The sequence below is a fragment of the Lacerta agilis genome, chromosome 11 (genome assembly GCF_009819535.1).
Source record: "Lacerta agilis isolate rLacAgi1 chromosome 11, rLacAgi1.pri, whole genome shotgun sequence".
NCBI lineage: Eukaryota > Metazoa > Chordata > Lepidosauria > Squamata > Lacertidae > Lacerta > Lacerta agilis.
Genome location: NC_046322.1, coordinates 61,414,394 through 61,441,476, shown reverse-complemented (window position 1 = coordinate 61,441,476; position 27,083 = coordinate 61,414,394). Strand labels below are relative to the sequence as shown.

General features: G+C 44.0%; 1 protein-coding gene across 1 annotated transcript in view; it reads right to left on the bottom strand.

Annotated features, from left to right (window-relative positions):
* DOCK8 (dedicator of cytokinesis 8) overlaps window positions 1–27,083 on the bottom strand; it is a 172,266-nt gene that overhangs the window by 137,028 nt on the left and 8,155 nt on the right. Inside the window, exons 2-3 of the mRNA XM_033163798.1 lie at window positions 20,327–20,429; window positions 9,885–10,060 (exon numbers count right to left, since the gene is read on the bottom strand). Coding sequence (XP_033019689.1) covers window positions 9,885–10,060; window positions 20,327–20,429 — 279 coding nt within the window. The remainder of the gene's footprint in view (window positions 1–9,884; window positions 10,061–20,326; window positions 20,430–27,083) is intronic.

Sequence of the window (27,083 nt, the reverse complement as noted above, 5' to 3'; positions counted from 1 at the left end):
CGGCGGCAGCGGGAGGCCCCATTAGCTAAAGTGGTACCTCAAGTTAAGAATGGACCTCCGGAACGAATTAAGTTTGTAACCAGAGCTACCACTGTACTGATCTGGAAGGTGGTGTTATTGTGGGAGACTTCCAATTTAATAGGAAAGCTGCAGGAATACCATAGACTGGCTCTCTGCAAGATACCTGTGATCTCTGCAATGTAAAGTCTCTATCTCTGTCCAGCCATACCTGCTTTTGAATATTTGAACTACAATGGAGTCTGCTGACCAATCTTTTTACAAGGGCAAATTGTTGCATATGAGATGCTGTCATTGAAGTTTCACTGTCAGGTATTTAAAAATGTACTTGCCTCAAAGGTGGTTTGTACTTTTATCTCTTAGCTACTAGCACAGTTTCTCATGCTAGACATGGAATTATTTATAGGGTTATTGTAACCAAATCCTATGTAGGTATACTCAAATGCAAATCCCACTGAATTAGAGAAAGACTTAGACTGCAATCCTATGCACACTTACTTAGGATTAAGCCCACTCAGAAGTGAGGTTTACTTTTGGGGGGAAAATGCACAAGATTGTGCTGTTACTCCTTGGTTTAACAGCAGTTTTAAATCACAGAAAATGGACATACCCAGTTGTGTTCTCTTGTGGTAATTAGTATTATTGTGCACGCACACACACACACACACACACACACACACACACACACACACACATATATTCTGCTTTCTTAAGACTAATGAAACTTATATCTAATTTTTAAAACAAACCTGTCCTAACTGAGAGATCAATATTATTTCACAGATAGTGTCACGGAGACAAGCCTGGATAGGGAGAGGAGCGTGGGAGGAGGATCAGTGAGGGAAAGCAGCAAAACAGACAGGCAGGGGGAGGGGGCGAGGTATCGAGAACCGGGCCCATTAATCTCAACAGATACGTCCGACGATGAGGACAGCAATCTCTTAGAGGTATCGCCAGAAGGAAGGGGGAGTGCTGATGTCAGTAATAAACAGGGGGAGGGGAACAAAAGCGGGAAGAAGAGATTCACGCGTCACTTCCGGAGCACCAAGGGGTTATTGTGTTGGAAAAGGCGCGTAACGGAAGATAGCAGTTAGGATGTTTGTTTTAATGGAGTGTAGACGTGAATTATAGCTCTGTAATTAGTAAGGACAATAAAATGCTTTCAAAAGCGAGAAACGAGCCGGGTGTTATCTCACCGCAACACCAAAGGCAAGGTTGCCGTGACAACACATCCTAACTCCACTGCGTTGCTGTGGGACTGTTGGAAAGGAGATATGGAAGGGGTCGAAAAGAAGCTGAAAGCTGCGAGGGCCAGCTGGGAGATTCAAGCCAAGGAAGCAATTTTGAAAGTTCGGCAGGAAGAAGAAGCCAGAGCTGATGATTTGGAAGAGATAAATAAGCGTTCTGAGCTTCGAGTTGCTAAACTGGAGGAAGATTTACGAGATCTTCAAATTAGGCTTGATGAGGCTCGCAAGACCGGTGGAGGAGGAGCCACAGCAGTGGTGACTCAGAGGCAACAGCTGGCATCAGTGAGTAAGTTTGATGGGGACCCCAGGGGATATTTGGGGTTCAGGACTGAGGTTGATTATGCCCTGAGGGTGAGAGGGAGAGACTTTGAGACTGATGCTGAGAAGGTAGCCTTTATTATTTCACACATGACGGGGTCAGCGAGAGAATGGGTACGCCCACTTTTGGCAAGTAACAACCCAGCGCTTGGGAATCTCCAGGATTTCTTGGATGCCATGGCGGCTCATTACACAAGTGACATTGATCAAGAGATAACAAAGCAGGAACTCATGAGTCTCAGACAAGGGAAAGGGACAATGAGAGATTATGTGGCTAAATTTACCCTTCTCTGCCATAGACTGGGATGGGAGATTTTAGCCCCACAAACTGAAGCGTTCTTTCAGCAGGGGCTGAACCCGGAAATTTTGGATGAAATAAGCAGGGGACCGAAACCCAAGGATACGGATGCTTATATCAAACTGGCCCTGCAAGTGGGGGTTCGGCAGGAACTAAGGGAATGGGAAGGGCGAAATGTACCGGGCAGTAAGACATTCCATGCTTACAGGAGGCCTTCCCAGGGTGTTCAGCCGGTTCAGGGAAACAGGCAGCATCTGCCCCCCGAAGAGCCAATGGAAATCGGTCGTTGGGACACAAGAGAAAGCCTCAAAGAGAAACCTCGCAGGGAGCTGCTAAGCAAGGGGGAGAAGGAGACGCGCAAATGCTTTGTGTGTGACAGGACGGGACACCTAGCCCGTAATTGTTCGCAGAAGCGAGTGTGGCAAGGGATGGCAGCGGCTGCGGGGCAGGAGGCGAGTGGGGAAGCACAGGAGCAGGGAGACGCCAAACGCCTGGTTGGAAAAAAGAGAGGAGCAGACCGACCAGGCGGCACGCAAGTAAACCCCCCACAACAGCAGAGTGCAGTGACTCCAAGGGAGCCCAGGCCGGGAATTGTGCTGAGGGTACGGCTGGAATTGCCAAACGGGTACCCCCTAGAGGTAGAAGCTCTACTAGATTCGGGCAGCTCAGCCTCTTTCATGTCCGAAAGCTTCGCCAAGGCCCACCAGATCCATTTACTGCCTTTGGATTTTCCCCTGGTGGTGACCACAATTGATGGGAGAGAGCTGCTGGGGGGCCAAGTGAGACATCAGACACCGCCCATGAGGATGAGCGTCTCGAGGCATCAGGAAGTGATTGCTTTCAATGTCACACACCTGTCCGGAGCGCCAATCATATTGGGCATGAGCTGGTTAGATCTTCACGATCCGGTCGTTGCCTGGCACCAGAGGTCGCTCACCTTCGGATCTTCGCATTGCACGGAGAATTGCCTGATGGAGGTGGAAACGTCGGAGACGGAGGGGAGGATCGCCACGGTACGGTTGGAAGACTCCAGGGGAATTCCACCACAGTATGAAGATTTCAAGGAAGTGTTCAGTGAAAAGGAAGCCAACAGACTGCCCCCCCATAGGCCGTATGATTGTCAAATTGAGTTGCTGCCGGGGGCAAAGTTGCCTGCAGGAAAGTTGTATTCTATGTCGGAGCAGGAGTTGCAGGAGCTGAAGGAATTCCTCACACTGAACTTGGAAAGGGGATTCATTCGCGAATCGAAAGCGGTGGGAGGAAGTCCGATTTTTTTCGTGGACAAGAAAAATACGGCACAAAAACGCCTTATTTGTGACTACAGGATCTTAAACTCGCGAACGAAACCGACCGCCTTTCCGATGCCCAGGATCGACGACTTGTTGGCGGCAGTGCGAAAAGGGAAGATTTTCACGAAGTTGGACTTACGAGGAGCTTACAACCTCATAAGGATCAGAGAAGGAGATGAGTGGAAAACAGCTATGTTTACCCCGTTTGGCACCTACGAATACACAGTGATGCCTTTTGGCCTCCAGGCGGGCTCACACACCTTTCAAGCCTTTATGCACCATGTGCTGGGTCCCTTGTTGTACCGGAGCTGTGTATGTTTCTTGGACGATATCTTGGTTTATTCGGAAAATGAGAAGCAGCATGAGCAGCATGTGAGACAGGTGTTGCAGAAGTTGAAACAGCATCAACTGTATGCGAAGCTGGAGAAATGCCAATTTCATGTGCGGCAAGTGGACTTTCTGGGGTACAGGGTGTCGGACAAAGGTCTGGCAATGGACGGGGAGAAGGTAAAGGCAGTGTTGGATTGGAAAACACCCAAGACCAGAAAAGATGTACAACGCTTCATTGGGTTCAGCAATTTCTACCGCAAGTTCATCAGGAATTTTGCGCAGCTCACTAGCCCAATAACCGACACGTTGAGTACTAAGAAGAAGTTTCAGTGGACTCCAGAGGCGCAGGAGGCGTTTGAGCAGTTACGCAAGGTATTCGCCTCAGAGGAACAGCTGCTGCACCTCGACGCGGAGCGGCCCATACGCATGGAAACTGATGCGTCGGACAGGGCGGTAGGAGCGGTACTGCTGCAACAGGATGCAGCAGGCGACTGGAGACCTTGTGCGTTTTTCTCAAGAAAACTCAGCAAATCGGAACGCAACTACACCATCTGGGATAAGGAGCTGTTGGCCATTGTAGCGGCGCTCAAAAAATGGAGGCATTTCCTTATCGGAGCCCGCCATCAGATCCAGATCTACACGGATCACAAGAATCTGGAGTACTGGAGAACAGCCAGAGTGCTCAACCAGAGACAGCTCAGATGGGCGGAATTTTTTGCCGACTTTGATTTCAGGATCCATTATGTCCCGGGGGACAAGAATGCGAGGGCGGACGCCTTGTCTCGCAAGCCGCAGTACCTAGAGGACGAGGGAGTGCCGGAGGAGAGACATGTGATGCCACCCAGCCGATGGCAGTGCGCTGGAGCCAGGGATCAAGAGTCTCTCATACGACGTCTAACTAGGGAAGATGCGTTTGCGCAGCAGAAATTCAAAGACCTTCAACAAGGTACAGGGGTGGACGACGGCTTCGTAGCCAAGGATGAACTGTTGTTCTACAAGGGAGCATTATATGTTCCGGGCGATCACTTGAGGGCTAAGGTTCTCAAGCAACTGCACGATAGCCCTTCGGCAGGGCACCCGGGACAGCAAAAGACCTTGCAGTTGGTCACCAGGGATTTCTGGTGGCCAGGGGTGCAGGAGGACGTCAAAGGCTACGTGCAAGCTTGTGATTTGTGTCAACGGGTCAAAAGTGACAATAGACCCCCTGCCGGACTGTTGCATCCCATGCCCACCCCGGGGAGGCCATGGGAGATGGTGTCCATTGACTTCCTGACAGATCTGCCGGCGTCGAAGGGCAAGACGGCAGTGTTAATCGTAGTGGACATGCTCACCAAGATGTGCCATTTTGTGGCTTGTCCCAGGGCGGTGTCGGCAGAGGAGACAGCCAGGTTGTTTGTAGACAACGTTTTCAAGCTGCATGGAGTACCATCGAGGGTCGTGAGCGACAGAGGCCGCCAATTTACGTCGCGGTTCTGGCGCAAGCTCATGGAGCTCTTGGGTGTGGAACTCAACTTGTCGACGGCCAGGCACCCGCAAACGAATGGACAGGCAGAGAGGGCCAATGCTATACTGCAGCAGTACCTACGTTGCTACGTTAGCCGACGACAGACGGACTGGCCAAAGTTCCTAGCTTTAGCGGAATTTGCCTATAATAACTCAGTTAATGTTTCCACAGGGATGACACCCTTTCTTGCGAACTATGGAGGACATCCGAAGTCGTTCCCGAGGGGAGAGGATCGGGGCCCGAGTGTGCCAGCGGCAGAAAATTTTGCGGAGGAGATGCTCCAACTGCACGAGCAACTCAAGAGCACGCTGGACAGGGCCAAAGAAGCCTATAAGAGGGCTTCGGATCAGCATCGGAGGGAGGGGGAGGCCATCAGGGTGGGGGACAGGGTGTGGTTGTCCTCCAGGGGGCTGCCCACCAGAAGCAGGTGCAGGAAGTTAGAGCACAGACGTTTGGGACCCTTCCAGGTAGTGGGCCAGGTCAATCCCGTAGCCTTCAAGCTGAGGTTGCCTGAGGACATGAGAATTCACCCCGTGTTTCACAGAGCGCTGTTAACACCATACAGGGAAGGGCACCCTTATCAAGGGGAAGGGGGGGTGACAACAGGGCCTTCAGTGGAGGAAGTGGGGGCAGGCAATGAGGCCACTGAGATCCTCGATTCCCGGTGGAGGGAGGGGCAGGTGGAATACTTGGTAGCCTGGGAAGGGGAGGACCCCGAGAACAACACATGGATGCGCCATGATAATATTCAGGAGGAATACCTCAAGGCTGAATTCCATGCGTTATACCCACAAAAGCCAGCCCCACCGGGGTATGAATGTTGGCAGGGACATCAGGAGGAGGGCATGGGGGACCAAGGGTCCAGAGGAGGGGAGGAGGCAGAGGAACCCCATCCAGACTGGTCAGAGGAGGAGGTGGACGAGGTAGTGTCATTCGCACCCTTTACGACGGAACAGTGGAAGACGGTGTTTGAGTCGGATGAAAATGAGGACACAGACTTCCTGGGGTTTGTCACTCCACCGCGCACGGAACAGTGGCAGCATGGGAACGGGGAAGTGGAGAATGTTAGCACGATCATACACCATCCGCTTGAGTCCAGCGACTCCGGGGAGGAAGGGGGCTTGGAGGAGGGAGTGGATGTCACGGAGACAAGCCTGGATAGGGAGAGGAGCGTGGGAGGAGGATCAGTGAGGGAAAGCAGCAAAACAGACAGGCAGGGGGAGGGGGCGAGGTATCGAGAACCGGGCCCATTAATCTCAACAGATACGTCCGACGATGAGGACAGCAATCTCTTAGAGGTATCGCCAGAAGAAAGGGGGAGTGCTGATGTCAGTAATAAACAGGGGGAGGGGAACAAAAGCGGGAAGAAGAGATTCACGCGTCACTTCCGGAGCACCAAGGGGTTATTGTGTTGGAAAAGGCGCGTAACGGAAGATAGCAGTTAGGATGTTTGTTTTAATGGAGTGTAGACGTGAATTATAGCTCTGTAATTAGTAAGGACAATAAAATGCTTTCAAAAGCGAGAAACGAGCCGGGTGTTATCTCACCGCAACACCAAAGGCAAGGTTGCCGTGACAGATAGCTTCATATTTATACCTCACTTTTTACATGTTTTATAAGCCAGTCATTCAATGGTCTAAACTGAGGGCACATGCACTGCCATGCTGACGTGTCCTGCAGGCGCCACCCGGCTTCATGTGATGCGAGCATGCCCCACAGCGTGCATGCACAGCCGCCACAGAACGTTGAGGGGCCTGGCTGCCTCACTGAAAGCTGCCCTTGACTGAGGGCCAAACATGGTGCTAAATACATCCCCTGACAAACTTACTTGGGCCTTTTAAATGGCTAACCGCTGTCAGGTTTGTGACCTGACTTTCAATGGAAGTTTGAACCATGTGCAGGAAGGGGGGAACCTTTCCTTCCTCTCCAGTTGAATAATGCCTTTGGAACGAACAGCCACTGTGTGTGTACTAGTGGGGAAGTGGGGGGGTGGGATCTTCACTGGTTATGTGCCACAGTTCTGATGTAAACCCACCCTCTCAGTGACTATTAACAATTTTAAAACTCTGTCAGAGGCAATATTCCTCTGGATACCAGTTGCTGGGACTCAGAAGTGGAGAAAGTGCTGTTGCACTCGTGTCCTGCCTGTGGACTCTCCTTGGGCTTCGGGGGGGGGGGCACTGTGACAGAATATGGACTTTTGGTCTGATCCAGAAGGGATTTTTCAATGCACTCACTGTGGCACGTCAAGTGTCACATCCAGGTTGAGGGCCTATACATTATGTAATATGTGAGCTATGACTATGTTCCTCCCCACATAATTTTTTTGGAAGATTTAATTAGTAACCCTAAGCAAATGTTGTTGTTTTTTAGATTTGGGCAGTGGCACTCTAGGAGAAGGTGTCTAATCCTGTCCTTATTTTTTTAATTTAATTATATATTTAGATTTGTATACAATCCTTCAGCTGTAGATCTCAGGGAGGTACACAGCATAAAAATACAAGACACAAAATACATAATAAAAAACCCCAAAAGAAATAACCCCACAATACATTTGATGTCAGTCAGCCAAATGCCTGGTTAAAGAGGAACATTTTCGCCTGGCGCCTAAAGGTATGTAATGGAGGCGCCTGGCAAACCTCCCTGGAGAGAGCATTCCACAAATGGAGAGCCACTGCAGAAAAGGCCTTTTCTGGTGTTGTCACCAGCCAAGCCTCTCGTGGAGTGGGGCCTCATGTGGTGATTGCAGGGTCTGGGTAGGTTCACATGGAGAGAGGCAGCTCTGAGCTGTGGGTTTATATTTCAAAACCAGCACTTTGAACTGGACCCAGAAACTAATTGGCAGCCAATGCAGTTGGGCTGGGATAAATGTAATAATCTAAATCATTTTTTTATAGCTACTAATTCTGAAGGAGGGGTGGGTAGAATGAGAGGTACAACATCGAGCTTTTACAGTGGAACCTCGGTTTTCGAATGTCTCCGTTCACGAACATTTCGGAACCCAAACGCCATAAACCCAGAAGTAAATGCTTCTGTTTTCAAACACGCCTCAGAAGTAGAACTTCCAAGGCAGCTTCCGTTTTGAGGTTCCCTATTGTATTGAGGCTCCTGTATTTAATTTTCAGTTTTCAAACATTTCAGAACTCGAACAGTCGTCTGGAATGGATTAAGTTTGAAAACCGAGGTTTCACTGTAACAGAGACAGGGAGAGGGAACTGCTGTTAGCTTCGTGGGGGGCGGGGAGTGCAGCATCTGTACCATTCTTCCTCTTATTGCTTTTGGTAAGGGTGATACAGTACATCACTCCAAATCCTGATAATTATACATCCACTCAAATCTGAGTACATGAGTGCATCTCTCCCTTCATCCTACACAGATATTCCAGCTCAAAATGCAATCTCTGCAGCTTTGCTGGATGAGGAGTGAATCCCCCAAAGCAGAGGTTTTCAACCTTTTTGAGTTCACACCTCCCTTGACAACTACATTCATTCTGCAGCACCCCTTTGGGGCTCAGGAGCCCAGTTATGTCCCCCCTTGCCTGCAGAGCTGGCAGCCTCTCACTGCTGCTGCCACCCCTGGTCTCCTGCCCCTCCCCTGCTCCAAAGAGAGGTGCCTCCTCACACTGCCCCACAGGGGCCTGGGAAGAGGATGGCCCCAGCCTTAGCGGCCCAACAGAGACTGGCCAAAGATGAACGTGAGGCCAGCACCTTACTCACCTTGGGAGGCGGCAGTGGAAGCAGCGGGTGCTGCTGGGCCGGCCTGTGTGTGGGAAAGGCTCCCCTTCAGCACCAGGCACTCAGCTCCCAGGCAGGCCTTGCATACAGCAAGCACAAGAAAGGCCAATGCAGTGCCTGCCCGCCTGCCCAGACTCCCACTAGTCTGTCCATTCCCAACAGCAAGCACTGGCGGACTGGCTGGCTGGGCACCCTCCCCTGCTTGTTTGTTTGCTTGCTTGCTTACTCTGAGGCTGCCTCAGCTCCTGGCACCCAGCACCGCCTGAGCAGCCCCAGAGGCACCATTCTCCTGGGGAGCCTGTAGCCAGGGCTGCTGCAATGAACAGCTGGGCAAGCCTTTGGAGGCCGAGATGTGAGAGGGCATCGGAGGAGGGAGGGAAGGAAAGAAGGACAGAGGCTACTATTGTCCGCAGCACCCCTGACCATCATTCAAGGCACTCCAGGGTACCATGGCACACTGGTTGAAAACCACCATCTTCCACTATCTATCACTTAACTCAGCCCATGCTGGTTCTCTATGGAAAGTTAGCATTGAACAGGAAGCCTTCCTTGAAGGAACAAAATGTTTCATTGTGGCAATTACCGTACTTTTCCGTGTATAAGACAATGTTTTTTTCTTTTAAAATTATGTTTAAAATTTGAGGTTGTCTTATACATGGATAGTGCATAGGGAGGACATGAGATTGGTTGCTGCCGTGAGTCAGAGATTGTCAGCGACTATTTGGCGTGTTATTGGTGGCTGTGTTGATTGGCTGTTGCTGCAGCAATAGGGTGTGCAATTGGCGGCTCAACAACTCTGGGCAATTTCCCACCATTTTCTCAATTTGGAGTCCCCCCAAATAGGGGGCGTCTTAAACTCGGAGGTGTGTTATAAATGGAAAAATATAGTAATGTGCCCACAGAATTTAATACATGCCCTTCTTCCCCAGATGTTTTCCTGGAACATATTTTCAACACCAGGGTGAAGCCCCAAACAAGGGAAATAATAATAGTCTATTCCCTAAGCCACTGAGTATTCACAGCCCACTTCTACACATCATCTGATGGTTAAGGGGAGATGCTTCTTAGCTCGGAAAGTGTACTATCTCTCTGGTGGGCTGCAAACCTGTTGGGAGTTTCTTTAAAAAGTAATCACTGTTTCCGTACCCTTCTTCTGGCAATGATGGCTGCAAGGTCCTGTGCTCCTTTGGAGTAAAGACTACCTCCAAATCATCTTCAGGAAAGTCACCAAGTTCTTGCAGGAGTTCCAAATCCAAGTTATTCAGCTGCATTGTTAGGAAACCTTCAAAATCCACTGGTTCTACAGCATCATAGAACTGAGGCTAGATGTTACAAAACAGAAACAAGTGGTTCATAACTTTTTTATATAGGAATGTTCTAAGTACAGTCAATGAATATGGATTATATTCAGTTAAGTTTTACTTAGGGTAAACCCAATTAAATTAATGGTGCCCCCAGGTTTTCCTGAAGAAAAGCAGTAGGGCAAACATGGATCAGCCTTCTGTTTCTTGGGTGGGTGGGCTTTAATCAGTGCTTTTTTTCTAAAAAAAAAATGTTTAGGGGTACTCTCATTATCTTAGTCATATTGAAATACTGCCCCTCAATGAGGCCAAGCTTAGATTCACAAATGTGTAGGGGTATGCGTATCCCTGCATCCCCCCCCCCCGAAATAAAGCACTGACTGGCTTTAATTATTTGCTCCCTTTCCACCATTTTTCCTTTTCTTTCTTTTTATGGAAAAACAGCACTACTTCAATATAACAGTATCCCCAGATGCTAGATAATTACAAGGGAATTAATATTAATCCCCCAGCAATTAACAGGAAGCAGTGAAACTTTGCAAGCAGGAAGCTTTTGATTAAAGAAACAGAATCCCTTAAAATCCTCAAAAGCCTCTCCACAGTAAGTAGGCAATATGACACAGCAACTGTGTTTATATAAAAAAAGCAAAACCTACCCAAAGTTAAGTCTGAAAAAGTAGGATAACACATAAAATATTGAATGCAGTGATTTAGCAATGTCATCTGGAGGTGTCATGATAATTTGAGGGTAAAAGGCCTAGGGTTGAAGGAGCTACAGTGGTACTTCGGGTTACAAACTCCGCTAACCTGGAAGTAGTTGCTCCGGGTTGCGAACTTTGCCCCAGGATGAGAACGGAAATAGTGCACATTTGGCGCGGCGGCATCGGGAGGCCCCATTAGCGAAAGCGCGCCTCGGGTTAAGAACGGTTTCGGGTTAAGAACAGACCTCCGGGATGAATTAAGTTCGTAACCCGAGGTACCACTGTATTCTTAACTGTAAGTCAGAAGTAAAGCAAGTTGTTTCTAAAAACATTACTTTTCACATAGCTCCCAATGGTGGGAGACTGCAAAGGGCAACATTATTTGACGGGTTAGATATCACTGTGCAATCTAGCCAAGAAAAGGGTAGTGACTAAAAACATCCAAGGATGTGTGAACAAGCATTTCTAGTTAATGAAGGGGGACACTCTCAGGACTTCCTATGCTCTTCAAAATAGCCTTCATACTGAAACTGGTTTAAGCACTATGGCTGCAATCCTAACCCCACGTACCTGGGAGGAAGCCCCACTGAATTCAATAAGACTTTCTTCTGAATAGACATTGTTAGGCTTGCACAGTTAGTCCTGGTGAGCCTGGGTTCAAATTAAACCCTGGAAATTAGCATGTTTTCTATCCTGCTGCTGGAAACTCATTCTCTATCCTGAGATAGTATTAAAAAGTGAGCCCTTCTTTACATCCTTGCTCACCTCACCAGTTTTTTAAACAGTCCTGTCAATAACTTATTGGGTTGAATATTTTGATAAGTATAAATTAAGTTTTATTTTTTTCAAGTCCTTGCTTTATTTTCTCAATCTCACTGAAGTTTTGCTTAACTGCTAGTATAAAATGAAAAGTAAAGTGCTTTTGCATTTCAGTGAGTTCATTTTTTAAAAGATGCTTCAAGAGATGTGACCAAGAGAAATGGTGTGCTGTAAAAAAAGCATTCTTATTCTGTATCTGCTTGCCAAACCTAGTGTGATCGCAACCCTTCTTGTGGAGAAGTACAATGCCACTTGAGGTTCTTAAGCAGCTTTAGATAAGTTAACTGTTGAGACTGCAATCTTACTACATGTTAGGGTGCTTAAATCCCATTCATTTACTGGACAGTAGCCAAAAATATTATTTCACCATATAACATTTTTCACAGTCAAATAATTTCTTTCAAGGACACAAGCTTTCCATTAGATGTACCTTTTAACTGTTTTGGTATAATCAAAGGAAGCTATCAGAGAAGTCTTTTGCTTCACAATCCATTGCTTGGTTCTCCAAGCTTAAATCCTTTTTAAGTCAATGGCGCTTACATGTTCATAACTGAACACACCCATTTTCATTTGAGAAGAACAATGTACTATGATACCTTATGACACCTTGAGGTTAGTTAAAGACTAACAAATATACTCTAGGATCAGATTTTGTAAACTGGATCCACTTTTGGCCCCTCTGGAATTTATATAAGGCACACACAATTCTATCACATTAGGCTGCAAAGAGTTCTAAAATTAATAAACGAAATCTAAATGTACTTGTGGATAAACACAGGCTGTGCCATGTGTTTTTGCTTTCCATCCATGTAAATTGTGCATAATTTGCTGCTCTAAAATTGTGTGCTTGTCACTTCCAGAAAGAAAGTTTTGCAAACGTCTGAGGCAAGAATGAAAAATATGAGAAAAGGGTTGAAAGAGTATTCATTATAAAAGAAAATCTGTCAAAAAAAAAAAAAGGTTCAGTGCAGCTGCTGAAGAACTGCTGAACCTACTTAAGAAACATGGTTTATCCAGCGAAAAGCAAAGTAAGCATCACACAAATTAGTTACATACCTTTTCCATACGGTAAAATCAGCAGCAATCAAAATGGCGGATACAGGAAACAAACAGTTTTAGCAAGCTTCTCAGCAGAAGCATTTGAGAGCAAAAGATGGACACACACACCCTCCCAACAAATAACCCACAAAGAACAAGTTAAACACCACAACTTCTCAGATTGAGGAAGTGAGTAAAATGATGGTGGTTAGCTTTGACAGACAGGAAGTGTACAATTATTATAGCGTTCCAAAGCTGTAGCTTAAGAAAATGTAGTTTTAAAAGTCTGAAGATCTCATATTCAACAAAAACTATGCAATAACAAAATACCCTTTACATTTAGATGAAACAGAAGGGAATAATTATATCTGAAAAATAGGGGTTGTCATGTTTAGTTTAGAATAGGCAGCTATTCTGAAAGATTTCATGTTATTTCAAACTTCACGGGGACAGTCTAGAAAAAGTAATGCTCTGTAGAGTTACCTTAGGACTGTATAACTCTAAAGTGGGGGTGGGATAATTTTTATTATTTCTTTTTTTTTTAATTAAATGTTTATACCTCCCTTCATCCAAGGATCACAGGGTAGTTTGCAATATAAAAACACAAAAATATATAACATAGTAACAAACAAAAGCAATATCCGGCCACACAGTATTTGTTTGTTTGTTTGTTTGTTTATTATTTATTGTTAATTTTGCTGCGTTAAATGTGCAGTCTGTAGTTGTCTTCCTTTGCAATGTTTTATTTTGAAATATTTAAGATAATATTTCAGTTTCCTGTTAATTATGGTGCTTTGAATGTATACTTTATATTTTATTTTGTTCAGTCATGTTTTATTCTAGATTCAAATCAAACTTTATTCATGTAGCCAACAGGCCATTGCGACTAAAAATACAGATAAAACAAGATAAAAATACTGGAGAAAGACCAGTCAAGTACACAAATATATAAATATACTGATAAATCATATGAAACCCCCAGGCTAAAAGGCCGTTCAAATGGTGGCCTCGTTCGAGTTGTCTTTCAAATTGTGGCCCTTAGTCTCATTGCCCTCTCAATGAATCTGGCGACCTTCTCTGTTGTCTGGATGTTCTGGTAGGCTAACAAATAAAACATTGCAGCCACTGATGAGCGACCTGGGATGGAAAGTAGGAGGGGAGTAATAATCTCGCTCCTCAGGTCTTTGTACAGGGGCAGGTCAGAAGAACATGTGACGCTGTCTCCAAGTTTCCATCTCCACACGGGCAGAGTCGATTCTCCCTGGGGAGTTTCTGATATCGGCCTTCGAGCACGGCAGAGGGTAGTACGTCCAATCTTGCCAACGTAAAAGCACGTCTATACTTTGGGATATTTAAATTATGCAGATAAGATGCCGGGGCATCGAAGTGCGAGGGGGGCAGGTGGGCAAACCATGCACAAAATTTCTTTGTTTTGGCCAAGTTGTTTTGTTGCTCGAAATCCATCAGGCGCTGATCAATTAAGCTTTTTGCTTTAGAGGGGCCCAACATTAACAAATGCTGAGCATGTAGACCGCATGAGAGAAGTTTGAGTCTCACCATTTTGAACCATGCGCTTTCGTGGGCATCCCGTATCACCTGGGGCAAGAGTCCTGTTGGATTTTGGTTTAAGCGGAGCCAATAATTAAGAGTTCTTTTCCAGATCTGTGTTTCCACAGATGGGAGACCAGCTTCAAGGCGTATTGCTGCAGTTGGTACACAAGATGGAACGGCAAAGATTTGTCTTAAAAAGTTAGATTGAACCGTTTCAAGAAGATTGCATTGGGTCCCCGTCCAGATTTGGGCCCCATATGTTAGCTGCGCTAGAGGTTTTGCCTTGAAAACTTCTATGGCTGCTGGAATGTACTTGCTACCCTTGGTATAAAAAAAGCGGGACAATGTCTTGGCGCTTTGGGTTGCTTTCTCTCTGGCATATTTATGATGTGCAACCCACGGCCCCGTAGACTGGAAAACGATGCCCAGGTATTTAAAGGCTTTGACTTGTTCAATTGGTTGATTGTCCATTCTCCAGCTGTGTATTTTGTGTTTTCTCGCGAAAACCACAACCTTGGTTTTCTGGTGGTTCACCACCAACTGCTCTCTCCTGCAGTATGCTGAAAAATCTCTTATCAAACTTTTAAGGCCTATTTTTGTTCGTGATAGTAGAACCGCATCATCTGCGTATAGTAGCATTGTAATTGGTTTTGCGGCTAAATTGGGGGCATGATATTCCGGGGCTGCTAGGCATTTAATCACATCGTTAATGTATAGGTTAAATAAGGCTGGGGCCAAAATGCATCCTTGTCTAACCCCTCTAGAAACTGGGATTGGGCCTGTGAGTTGTCCATTCGGAGCAGTTCTAACGTACAGCTTGGAGTCTTCATATAGGCCACTAATTAGAAATAATAGCCTTTTATCCATGTTAGTTTTATTTAGTTTTGCCCAAAGTTTGACTCGTGAGATTGAGTCGAACGCGGCCTTCAGATCGATGAAGGCTGCATATAACACCCCCCCGCGCGCGTTTTCTTAGCATATTTATCTATTAGATGTGCTAAGATAAAACAATGGTCTATAGTCGATCTGCGTTGTCTGAATCCCGCTTGTTCCTCCGCCAGGATAGCCTCAGACTCCATCCAACTAGTAAGTTTGATCTCGAGATGTTTGGCATATAATTTGCTGGGTATGGGAAGCAGGCTGATGGGTCTATAGTTCATCCGGTTGGACGTAGGACCCTTCTTATAGATTGGAATAATTATTGCCTCGGCCCAGCAATCTGGATATGAGCCTGTTAAGTCGATATGTGAGAATATCGCCGCCAATAGGGGAGCCCACCAGCCAATGTTATTCTTCAGAAGTTCTGGCGGAATGTAATCTATGCCAGGGGTTTATTGTTTTTGAGTTGTGCTATTAAATCTGCGACCTCTTCTACAGAAACTGGGGGCCATTGTGGTAAATTCTCTAAGCTCAGGCTTATCGTACTGTGCTGGGCTTCCTCGTCATGGAACAAGGATTGAAAATGACGTTTCCACTCTTGGGGTTCAACCATGCAGATGAATCCACTGCGCTCCTGGTCCAGAAGACCCGAGATGGTACGCCAAAAGCAAGATATGTCTTTCTCCTTTGAGGCCTTAACCAAGCTCTGCCAGGCATTTCTCTCAGCTTTCAGCTTTTTTTCCTTTAATAGTTTATAGTTCCGTCTTAGAACAATGTATGCAGTAAATAAAGAGGGTTCTCCGGTATGCCTATATTTGCGATAGACAAGTCTCAGATGTTTCCTTGTTAGCCTACACTCCATGTCAAACCAGCTCGCTGGGTCCTGTACCCTCTTTGTGGTGATGTTTGATATCTCTGTTGTGAGATGGGTTTTCAGCCTATCTGATATTTTCTTAAACAGGTCCAAGGGCTTGTCCAAAGAATTATTTGACACAATGGCAGAGTGGGTAGTCTTCATGTCCCCTGCATGAAGGAGGTGGGTAAACTTTGCATTGAATTTAGAGGTCCATTTGATCCTTCTGGGTGCGGGTATACCCAAGTTAACGATAGGGGTATAATATTGCTTGGCCATGGGTTTATTAAGAGAGGGGCCTTCGAACACTAAAGTCAGTGGGAGATGATCACTCTCCGTATTATGATCCACATATTCTAGATTGTTGTAAACCACTTTGAGAAATAATTATAAGTTATGTTTTGCAAGATCTTTATCTCCATCCCCATGCCCCGGGCCCATGTTCACTCATTCGCAGAACCATCCCCCAGTCAATCAATAATCTGGTGTCAGAATGACATCAGGTGGTTGATGTCAGATGGTGTAGCACTTTCTGCAGCATTTCCCAAACACCTGAAAATCAGCTACTCCCTTGAAGTTGATTTGGCAAGATTTGGACTCTGTAAGTATGGATCAATTGACTTTAAAAAAAATTAAAGATTTGGCACGGAGGGAGATGCAAAAAGGAAGTCCGTCTCCCCCGATTGCGGCAGGACTATTGTAACGGGACTGAAAAGTACAGCCGAGAACTGTTTGGAGTTTTAAAAGTTCAAAATTTGGACTGTGCAAGCCCCCTGAAGGGTAAAACCTTGTGGGGGGGCAAGAAAGTTGGATTTATAAGCTGTTTTAAAGTCTTAATTGAAAGAGGAAGCCCCGCGCGCCCTCTGGAATGCGGAATCCGGGTCAGTCTGCAGGCAGCCATTGTGACGTAACGGACTGAGGGAACTGCTTGATACATTGTTTCCAACTTGAATCTACTGCTACTTTGAAGCCTGTGGAAGCCCTTATAGGACTTTGGAAGGTTTTCAATAACAATTTATTCGACCGTCAGTCAGAACACAATCATCCATACAAATTTTAAAAACCTGAGACAACTCAGAGGGGTTTACACTAAAACATACAGTAAAAGTAAATTATACATAAAAACCCATATCGATACCATCGATTTTGACCTTACGCTGTTTAAGGGCCAAAAAAAGAAATTTGGCCACCTCAAAAGTTGTGGTGCCAGTAAAATTATTCAGCAAAAACGAAACCTGACATTCTCCATCTACCAGGCTAAGGTGGCCTAAGAGTGGAGCTACCAGTTTCTGTCTAAGAGCAACATAAAATGGGCAGGTCAGGAGAATGTGTTCGGTTGATTCAACCTTTCCCGAGGCACAGGGACAGACCCTCAGAGCATATGGGACTCCCTTATATCTTCCCAACAGGACCTCTGTTTCCAGGACGTTTAATCTTGCTGCTGTGAGGAGTCTGCGATATTCTACATATTGGATTTCCACCAGGTAAGGGGCTGGTGAATTCCGGAAGATCTGCTCCCCCAAAAACATCCCTGGTTTCACACAAGCAATGTCCTCTTGTCTTGCAATGTCCCTCAGTCTTTGAGAGATCACAGCTTTGGCATGAGAGAATGTCATGGACTCCAGAAAGAGCTGTGACAGTCCGCAAGTCTGCACTTCGTTTAAAATTTCTTTTTCCCACATAGATTGGAAATCATCCCTTAGTATCAGGGGTGCCATGCCTACCGGGTTAAAACAAAGTTTAAGCCATAACCAAAGCTTGGTCTTTAGGGCCACATATCGAAAGGCTTGCCAACCCACTTCTAATCTCATGACTGCACCCGCTACAGACGGGGGAATCCTGAGAATAGCTCTGAGAAATCGAGTTTGGACAGCTTCCAATCTAAGAAAGTCCCTGCGTGTTCCCAAAGATATGCCCGCCAACATAAGAGGGAGAACTTTCATTTGAAAGAGCCTCAAGGCAACTTTCACAGATTGGGCCTGGTTCTTAGCATATAAAGATCTGATCATCATGGCTGCTTTAGAGGCATTAGCAAATATATACTCTTTATGAGCTACAAAGGACCTATTTGATCGGATCACTTCGCCCAAATATTTAAAGCTGTTAACCTGTTCCAGTGTAACACCATTCATCGACCACGAGAGCAATTTTGGTCGAGCAGAGCAAACCATAACTTTAGTCTTAGCATAATTTAGTTGCAGCTCATGTTGTACACAGTATTCATGAAGTGCTAAGAAGCAATACAAGTAACGGATTTGTACAAAGACTTATTGCAACTTTTTTGACTTTGCCTAGACGAAAAGAAGCACTGCTTCTTCAACCAGTTACTGGTGGATTACAAAGTTGATGGTAAGGGTCCCCCTAGTGGCTACAAATAACATTGTTTTGGATGTTTTGAATAGAGGGTGAAGCTATTGGAAATCTCAGAGCCTAAAAACATCTGCAGCTGTGTGACCTTGAGAGACTGAGATATGGAGGATGACAAAACAACACCAGCACAAGCTGTGAGATCAAAAAGAGACCAAAGGAAAGGCTCAGTAAAATCATTTGGGGAACAAATATTAGCTCAGCTTGCAGTGTTGACAGCAAGCGTTAACGCAAATACAGAGACATTGAAGCAAAACTCTCAGGAGGTTAGAGAGAACACTGAGACTCTTGACAGACTTGGAAAGGAAGTCAGTTTGATGAAAACTGAAATTAAACAAACAAAGGAACAACTAACAGAAGTGCAAGTACAAGTAAACACCTTACAGAATGTCAAGTTGAAGGAAGTTGACAGACAGCAGGAAAACCTTCAGATTCAGATTGCTATGCTCGAACTTAAGGAGAAAGAGACTAACTTGAGGATCAGATCGCTACCAGAACTGGAGAAAGAAGATCTAAAGACTTTCCTAATTGAACAATTTGCAGAATTTTGGGACCTGGACGAGGAGGAGCTGAATAATACAGTGGTGAAGGCATACAGATTTGGAGGAAAGAGCAAGAAAAGGAAAACAGTGAATGATTGCATGATTGTTTTCCGAAGTAGGCAAAACAGAGATAAAATCTTGGAATTACATTACGCAAAGAATTTGGTGATTGGGAACCAACAGATAATACTTTTTAAAGACATTCCACAGCTTCTCCTCGACTTAAGGAGAAAATATACTGACGTGACTACAGTTCTGAAGAAAAAAGGAATCTTTATCCGCTGGGAGTTCCCACAAGGCCTATCTTTTAAGTTTAAGGATAAGATCAGTTGAAGAGAAACAAAAGTTTCTGGATAAATATTCGGAGGAATTCGACACAAGGAAGTGCTTCTGGGAAGATTGGGAAGAAGCGCTTCTGGGAAGAAAGGACATTCCAAAATGTGATAGAAACTTGGTTTTATATGCCACAACAGCAGCTAGAGTTTTAATAGCTAAGAACTGGAAGACAGAAGAATTACCTACTATCGAAGAATGGCAGATGAAAATGATGGATTATATGGAGCTTGCAGAAATGACCAGGAGAATCCGTGACCAGAGAGACGACGCGGTGGAAAAAGAATGGGGAAAATTTAAATTGTATTTAAAAGAACATTGCAAGATTTAAAGTTAGATTTTTTCTTTTGAAGAAAGGATAGGTTGTAGAATTAAAGATGAGTTAAATGATTTGGATTTAGGAATAAGTTACGAGATAGAGGTAGATATTGATATATTGATATAGCATTGAGTAAGAGATAAGAGATGATAAAAGAAATGTTGTTATTAGAAAAACATAGTATTAGTTTAAATGGGAAGTTACTCAAAGATATTTGCAAGGGACGCAGAAGGAGGAGACAGGAGGAAGTCCGATTAAGATGTGAGAAAAATACAGTTTGTTAAAGATAATGAGATTTTTGTAGTTTTTTGTCTTTTTTCTTTTTTATGTAGTGTGTCTTAATTGTTGATGTTGTTGTTATATGTTTTGTTTAAAAACTGTTCAATAAATATTATTTAAAAAAGAAAAAGAAAAATAGCTGCTGGAAGGGGGAAAAGGCTGCATCCGGCGGGGCAGGGCAGGGGGCTGGCCAAAGTGTCACCCCCCCCCCGAACCCAGGGCGGATCGCCCCCCTTTGCTACGCCTCTGGTCAAACAACATCTCTGAAGAATGGGCTGTCCTATTTATGTAATAATGTATGTTACATGCAAACATATTAACAGCATTGTTTTATAGCAGGTGTGGCCAACTCCCAAGAGACTGCGATCTACTCACAGAGTTAAAAAATGGCAGTGAGCTATCTACCCCCTTTTCGGGGTTCAGGTCAAAGTTGTTGAGTTTTTTCAGGGAGGAGGTAAAATGTGCATAACCTCTTCCCTACTTAGTTTCTCCACTCCAAATTCCATCCTATAGCCCATCCCACACACTCAAAGCTCCGTTCCTTGTGTTAACTGGAACTAACGCCACTTAAAAAGCACAGAAATGCACCACGAGCTCCATACTTACTAGCTGAAGAGAAGAGAAACCAGGGTTGCTGATACTTCGCTGAGACAACGGTCCATGGTTTGCCTGCTGCACAAAGTGTCGTCTTATTTCTGCCGAGGAATGCCTTTGACATAAGAAGGAAGAAGATACCAAGCATTCCCAAATTAGGTCCTATTTTACTTTAAGTATTTTGACACATAAGGATACATACAAGTCCTGCTATCCAAACATTTGTCATACAAAAATTCACTTATCCAAACATGAGGAGTTAGCACCCAAATACAGACAACAAATTCAGATTTCCAAACATGTAGCATGTAGTACTATAAATAAATAAGCACCTTAAACAAGCCTTACTTCTTTGTGTTTTGCTGGTCCTCAGCAGCCACTTTGTCAGAAACCCGGGGGAGAAGGGGGGAGGTTCAACAAATAATAGAGCATTTTTTCCTTCCTTGTTTAGCTTTTGCAAGGTTTCAGATAATTTTCCATGGTTTTATCATCCTTTTGGGGTCAACATTCTGTGGTTAGGTACGCATTAGAAATTTTCCCATAGAAATCCATGGAAATTGCAGACTCGTTATGTAAATGCTTGCCTAACAAATGATTTCCTGAGAACACATTGTGTTTGGATAGTGAGACCTGCATGTACAGTATTTGTATAAAAATATGCTCATGGCCTCTAAACGAGGCATAATGAACTCACAGCAAGATAAATCAAGTGGAGCTTCTATGCCTATATAGCAAGTGAAGAAAAGGGAAAGAAGTCAAATCAAACCACCAATTTAAGAATCCCATAAAAATGTTTAGCAGAAATGTTTAGCAGAGCGTGAATTATCAATATTTCTATGTCTAGCCTCTAGTGACTACAAAGCAAAACAATCCCTTAGATCAGGGGTGGGGAATTTGTGGGCCACCCCTAGAATGCTTGAACCATGGCCAAGGTGGCTTGGGCTGGTGGGAGTTTATTCCTAAGACCATGGTGGAAAGAAAACGATTACAATACTACATCAAGTATGGATTTAATAATAATAATAAATAATAATAATTTTTTTATTTATACCCCGCCCTTCCCCGCCAAACCGGGCTCAGGGCGGCTAACACCAATAAAATCACAACAAAAACATAAAACAATTCATTAAAATACAGATTAAAATACAATTTAAAATTAAATCTAAACTGCAGCCTCATTTTTAAGTAGCCCACCAATCACACCAAAAGAACGAAACATCAGGGTTAAACTGAAACCAACCCAAAGGCTAGGTGGAACTACACTCTGAGCAATCTTTATTTATTCAGAAGTACTATGTTCCATTCATTCTGTATCTTACATAAATATTTAAAACCGTGTGTGTGTGTGAATCTACTGACTGCAAAGAGGAAGCAACAGATTTGAAGCAGGCAGTCTCTTTGGTAGTTATTCAGAGGAATGTTTTTGTCTGGTGCCAAAAGACATGTAATGATGGTGCCAGGCAAGCCTCTCTGGGGAGAGCATTCCACAATTGGGGAGCCACCATAGAAAAGGCCTGTTCTCTTGTTGCCACCCTCCAAAACTCTCTGGGAGGGACTTCCGGTTAGGTGCCGAGTCAATGGCGGACGGGAGTCCGACGGCTCCGTCCTCCGCTAGGCGATAGGGATCTCCGTGCCTGCGCCACGGGTCCCTTAAAGCCACGGGAAGAGCGTCCCGTGGACCGACGGCTTCGTGGGTCCCAGACGTGCTGTCTCCGCTCCTGATTTACCCTCGTAAGGGGGAGAATCGGGCGAGCGGAGCCCCAGCACGGGACTGAAGAAGCGACTGCCTGCGGAGGATCAAAGCAGCGATCCCGCCAGACCTGAGCACCCGGCACTTCCTACACAGAAATCTCCAAAGAAACTCTGTAAGTTAAAGAATTGGATTATTTTACAAGTTTAAAGAGCATCGCTTGCAGAGGGAATTGCAAAAGGAAGCCTGTTCCCTTTGAACTGTTTGCGCGAGCTTGGTAGCGCTAAAAGATCAAAGCCGCGACTAACGGGAAAGTTTTGCGAACTCTGCCAAACTTTTTAAAAGTGGATTAAAAGTTGTTTAAAGGATGTTTAAAGACTTAAAAACAGTTGATATGGCAAAAGAAGATGCCCCTCACCCTCTGGATTAGGATTCCGGGTCAGTAGCGGGCTGTGATACATTGCTGCCATTTTTTCTTTGTTGGTGTCTCAGTGACTGTTTACCAGTGGAGACATTTTGACTTCTTTGTAACCAGATACAAGTTACTTTATGGACCTTGGTGGTAACACTGCAAGTTAGAAACTGTTACTGACTTGGGCTATATGAAAATAAACCCTTCTTGGCTTTAAGGAATTTATATTTTGAAAAACTTTAACTCTTTGCCTAAAAGGTGGATTTTTGGGACTGGTGTGGGCTCCAGGCTCAGCAGTCTCTTTGTTCTCAGAACTGAGCTGCTGGCCACCTGGTGTTTACTTTTGGGACTGTTGGCCTTCTGCTGTGAATGTCTGAGATTGTTACCACAGCAACTGGAGTGACCTTGAGATTACAATTGCAGAGCTCACAGGACATGGACACTAGATCAAAAACAACTGGTGCTAGCTCTGCACAAAAAAGAGGCTCTGTTTCCCTAACTCTGCAGGAACAAATGGAGAAATTGGTTGCTAGTGTGGCAGAAATTGCTGCAGGACTGAAAAGCGTTACTGAAGGGTTGAAGCAGACACAAGATCAAGTTTCATCAGGAAATACAGCAGTGAATTCAGCAATAGAAAAATTGCAAGTTGACATAAAAGCTGATATTAAAAATTCTACGCAGACCCTGGAAAAATCAATTGGGCAAATTGAGGAGAACGTAAAGAAAAATAGAGAAGAAATTAATAGGATTGGGCAGGAGGTGACCACCCTGAAAAAGGACTCAGAGGAAATTAAAGTGGTCAAGGAAAAAATAAAAAAGGTGGAAGAAAAATTGGACAATTTAGATTTGGAGCAGATAGAGAATATTGGAACACGACAGAGAACTGTTGAAGAGTCTCTCGCTTTTCTGCAACTACACCAGAGAGAGGGCAACATCCGCTTGAGGGGTCTTCCAGAACTGGAAGGGGAAGACCTAAAAGCCTATATTGTGAATTTATTCTCAGGATTTTGGGAGGTAGAAGAAGTTAACGTCTCAGCGCGCATAGTGAAGGCCTTCAGATTTGGCCCAAGAGGTTCCAGAGGAAAGAAAAGTAACAAAACAGTTAGTGACTGTTTGATTGTGTGTCACGACCGACACGATAGGGACTTTTTTCTGGACTTGCATTATAGAAACAACCTGGTGGTAGAGCAGAATAAAGTAATTTTTTATAAGGATATCCCCAGATTTTTCCTGGACAAAAGAATTCCTTACAACGACCTGGCAACTGAGCTTAGAAAAAGAAAAATCCCCTTCAGTTGGGAATTCCCAGAAGGCCTGGCATTTACGTTCGAAGGAAAAAAGATAAGAATAAGATCCTTGGCGGAGAAGCAAAAGTTTCTGGACAAGCATCTGGAACAATTTAAAGGCACTCCACTCGACCCAGCACAACTTTACAGGTTCCCAGAGGTATTTCCACCACCGCCGGGACTACCAAGTCTACCAAGTCCAAGCCAGGAATCAGAGAAAGACAAGAAAGGAGAAGCAACTGGAGGAGAAGACTAAAGAAAGGAAAATGGCGCTCAAGTTAATGACATGGAATGTCCGGGGATTGAATCAGAGACCAAAGAGACGCAGAGTGTTTTATAGTATAGAAAAGAAGAATCTGGATATAATATGTTTACAGGAAACCCACATAGCCCGACGTCATAGAAGATTATTACAGAATAAAAAATTAGGCCAAGAGTTCTTATCATCGGACAAGGTCAAGAAGAGAGGAGTAGTGATATATGCAAAGGAGAAATACAGCCCAAGACAGCTATTTAAAGATGAAGAAGGGAGATACATCGCAATTGAAATTAATATACAAGGTGAAAAACTTTTGATTCTGGGACTTTATGCACCAAATGATGGAAAGTCAATTTTTTATAAGAAAATACATGATCTGCTGTTGGACTATTTGGATTACAAATTAATTTGCCTTGGAGACTTTAATGGTGCAGTTTCCACATTAATGGACAGATCTCAAAGAACTAAATTAACGAATGATGGGAAACTCCCAAAGACCTTTTTCGAAATGGTGGATAATTTGAATTTGGTGGATTCTTGGAGGTTAAAAAACCCCACAGACACAGAGGCAACTTATTTCAGCGAATCTCAGAAGTCATGGTCGAGGATAGATTATATTTGGATTTCGAATGAATTGGCTCCAAAAATACAAAAGGCAGAAATTGGTCCTAAAACTCTTTCAGATCACAATCCGGTACAGTTAAATCTAAAAATGATTTCCAAGGATTCTTTTAGATGGAGAATGGATGACGCTTTGATGAGAGACACCAAGCTAGTAGAAAGAGCGGCGAAAAAGATGAAAGAATATTTTCAGATAAATTGGAGCTCCGAAGTGGAGAAAAGAATTGCCTGGGATGCAAGTAAAGCTGTAATGAGGGGATTTCTCATTAGTGAAAAAGCAAAAAAGAAGAGACAACAAAATGCAGAAATGGAGAGATTGTTGAAATCAATCAAAGAAAAGGAAAAAGAATTAAGAGGACACCCCAGATGTGTTAAAATCCAAAAAGAAATCAAATACCTGCAATCCCAATATGCCAATATAATGAATCAGGACATTGAATGGAAAGTGAGAATGATGAAACAAAGAACATTTGAATCGGCCAATAAGTGTGGAAAACTACTAGCTTGGCAATTGAAGAAAAGACAAAAGGTAAATGTCATCAATACTCTGGTAGTAAATGGAAAAAACGTGGAGAAACCGGAGGAAATCAGATGGTGTTTTCAAAGGTTCTACAAGCAACTGTACAAGGAGGAGAAGATAGATGAAGCAGAAATAGACCGATTTCTGGAAAAGAATGGATTGCAAAAAGTCCCAGAGGAAAAACTAGTTACTCTCAACCACCCAATATCGACACAGGAGATAGAAGACGCAATAAACAACATGCAACTAGGGAAGGCTCCAGGACCGGATGGATTAACAGCAAAATACTATAAGACATTGAAAGACTGGCTATCGCAGCCGCTAAGAGAAGTTTGCAACAAAATATTAGAAGGAGATAGGGCACCAGAGACGTGGAAAGAAGCCTTTATCACACTGATTCCAAAACCAGATACTGATAAGACTCAAATGAAAAATTACCGTCCAATATCCCTTTTGAATGTGGATTATAAAATTTTTGCAAATGTATTGGCTACAAGGCTGAAAAGAGTGTTGAAAGATTATATACATAGAGACCAAGCAGGTTTCTTGCCAGGAAGACAAATTAGTAATAATACAAGAATTATTGTGGACATTTTAGAAAAACTGGAGAGAAACATAAACACAGATGCGGCACTACTGTTTGTTGACGCAGAGAAAGCATTTGATAAAGTTTCTTGGACATTTATGAAAAAGAATTTGGAAAGGATGGGAGTTGGAGAAAAATTCTTGAATGGCATTAAGGCCATCTACACAGAACAAAGAGCTAAAGTAATAGTAAACAGTGTGATATCGGAGGAGTTTGAAGTTGAAAAGGGAACAAGACAAGGGTGCCCTATCTCCCCTTTACTTTTTATTACGGTCCTGGAAGTCCTCCTAAATATGATACGAAAGGACAAACAGATAAAAGGAATTCGTGTGGGAGAGAAAGAATACAAACTACGTGCCTTCGCAGACGATCTGATGTTATCCCTGCAGGAACCGGAAAGCAGTGTCCCCAGAGCCTTGGAATTAACTGAACAATTTGGACTTGTAGCTGGTTTCAAATTAAACAAGCAGAAAACCAAAGTCTTAGGAAAAAATTTGAGTGCAGAACAAATTCAAAGAATACAGGAAGGCACTGGCCTCAATTTTGTTAAAACAGTAAAATATCTAGGTATCAATCTCACAACTAAGAATTTGAACCTGTACAAGGACAATTATGAAAAACTGTGGATGGAAATAAAGAAAGACATGGAGATATGGACAAGATTGAAATTGTCGTTAATGGGAAGAATTGCCGTGATAAAAATGAATGTCCTACCAAGGATGCTGTTTTTATTCCAAGCCATACCAATTTTGGACAAACTGGATTGCTTTAAGAAATGGCAAAAGGACCTATCAAAGTTTATATGGCAGGGCAAAAAGCCAAGAATTAAGTTTAAGATTCTAACAGACTCTAAAGAGAGAGGAGGCTTTGCCCTGCCGGACTTAAGACTTTACTTTGAAGCAGCGGCCTTTTGCTGGCTAAAGGATTGGTTTAAACTAGAGAACGTTGATGTATTGGACTTGGAAGGACACGATAATATGTTTGGCTGGCATGCATACCTTTGGTATGACAAGGTTAAGATCCACAGAACTTTTAAGTCTCATATAGTTAGAAAATCCTTGTATCAGGTCTGGATTAGATATAAAGACTTGTTAGAGAGAAAGACCCCTAGATGGATTTCTCCAGTGGAGGCCAAGGCCTATAAGAGACCGAACATGTCTGCAAATTGGTTAAGATATATGGACATATTGCAGCAGGAAGGGGACTCTTTTAAGCTAAAAAGCTACGATCAAGTGAAAAGCCAGGTCCCCGACTGGCTGCATTATCATCAGGTGTATGAAACATTTAAAATGGACAAAAAAGTTGGTTTTCAAGTAGAAAAATCAAAACTGGAAACAGAACTGATAGAATCGAACTTTAAAAACCTTTCCAAAATGTATAATCTTTTGCTAGAGT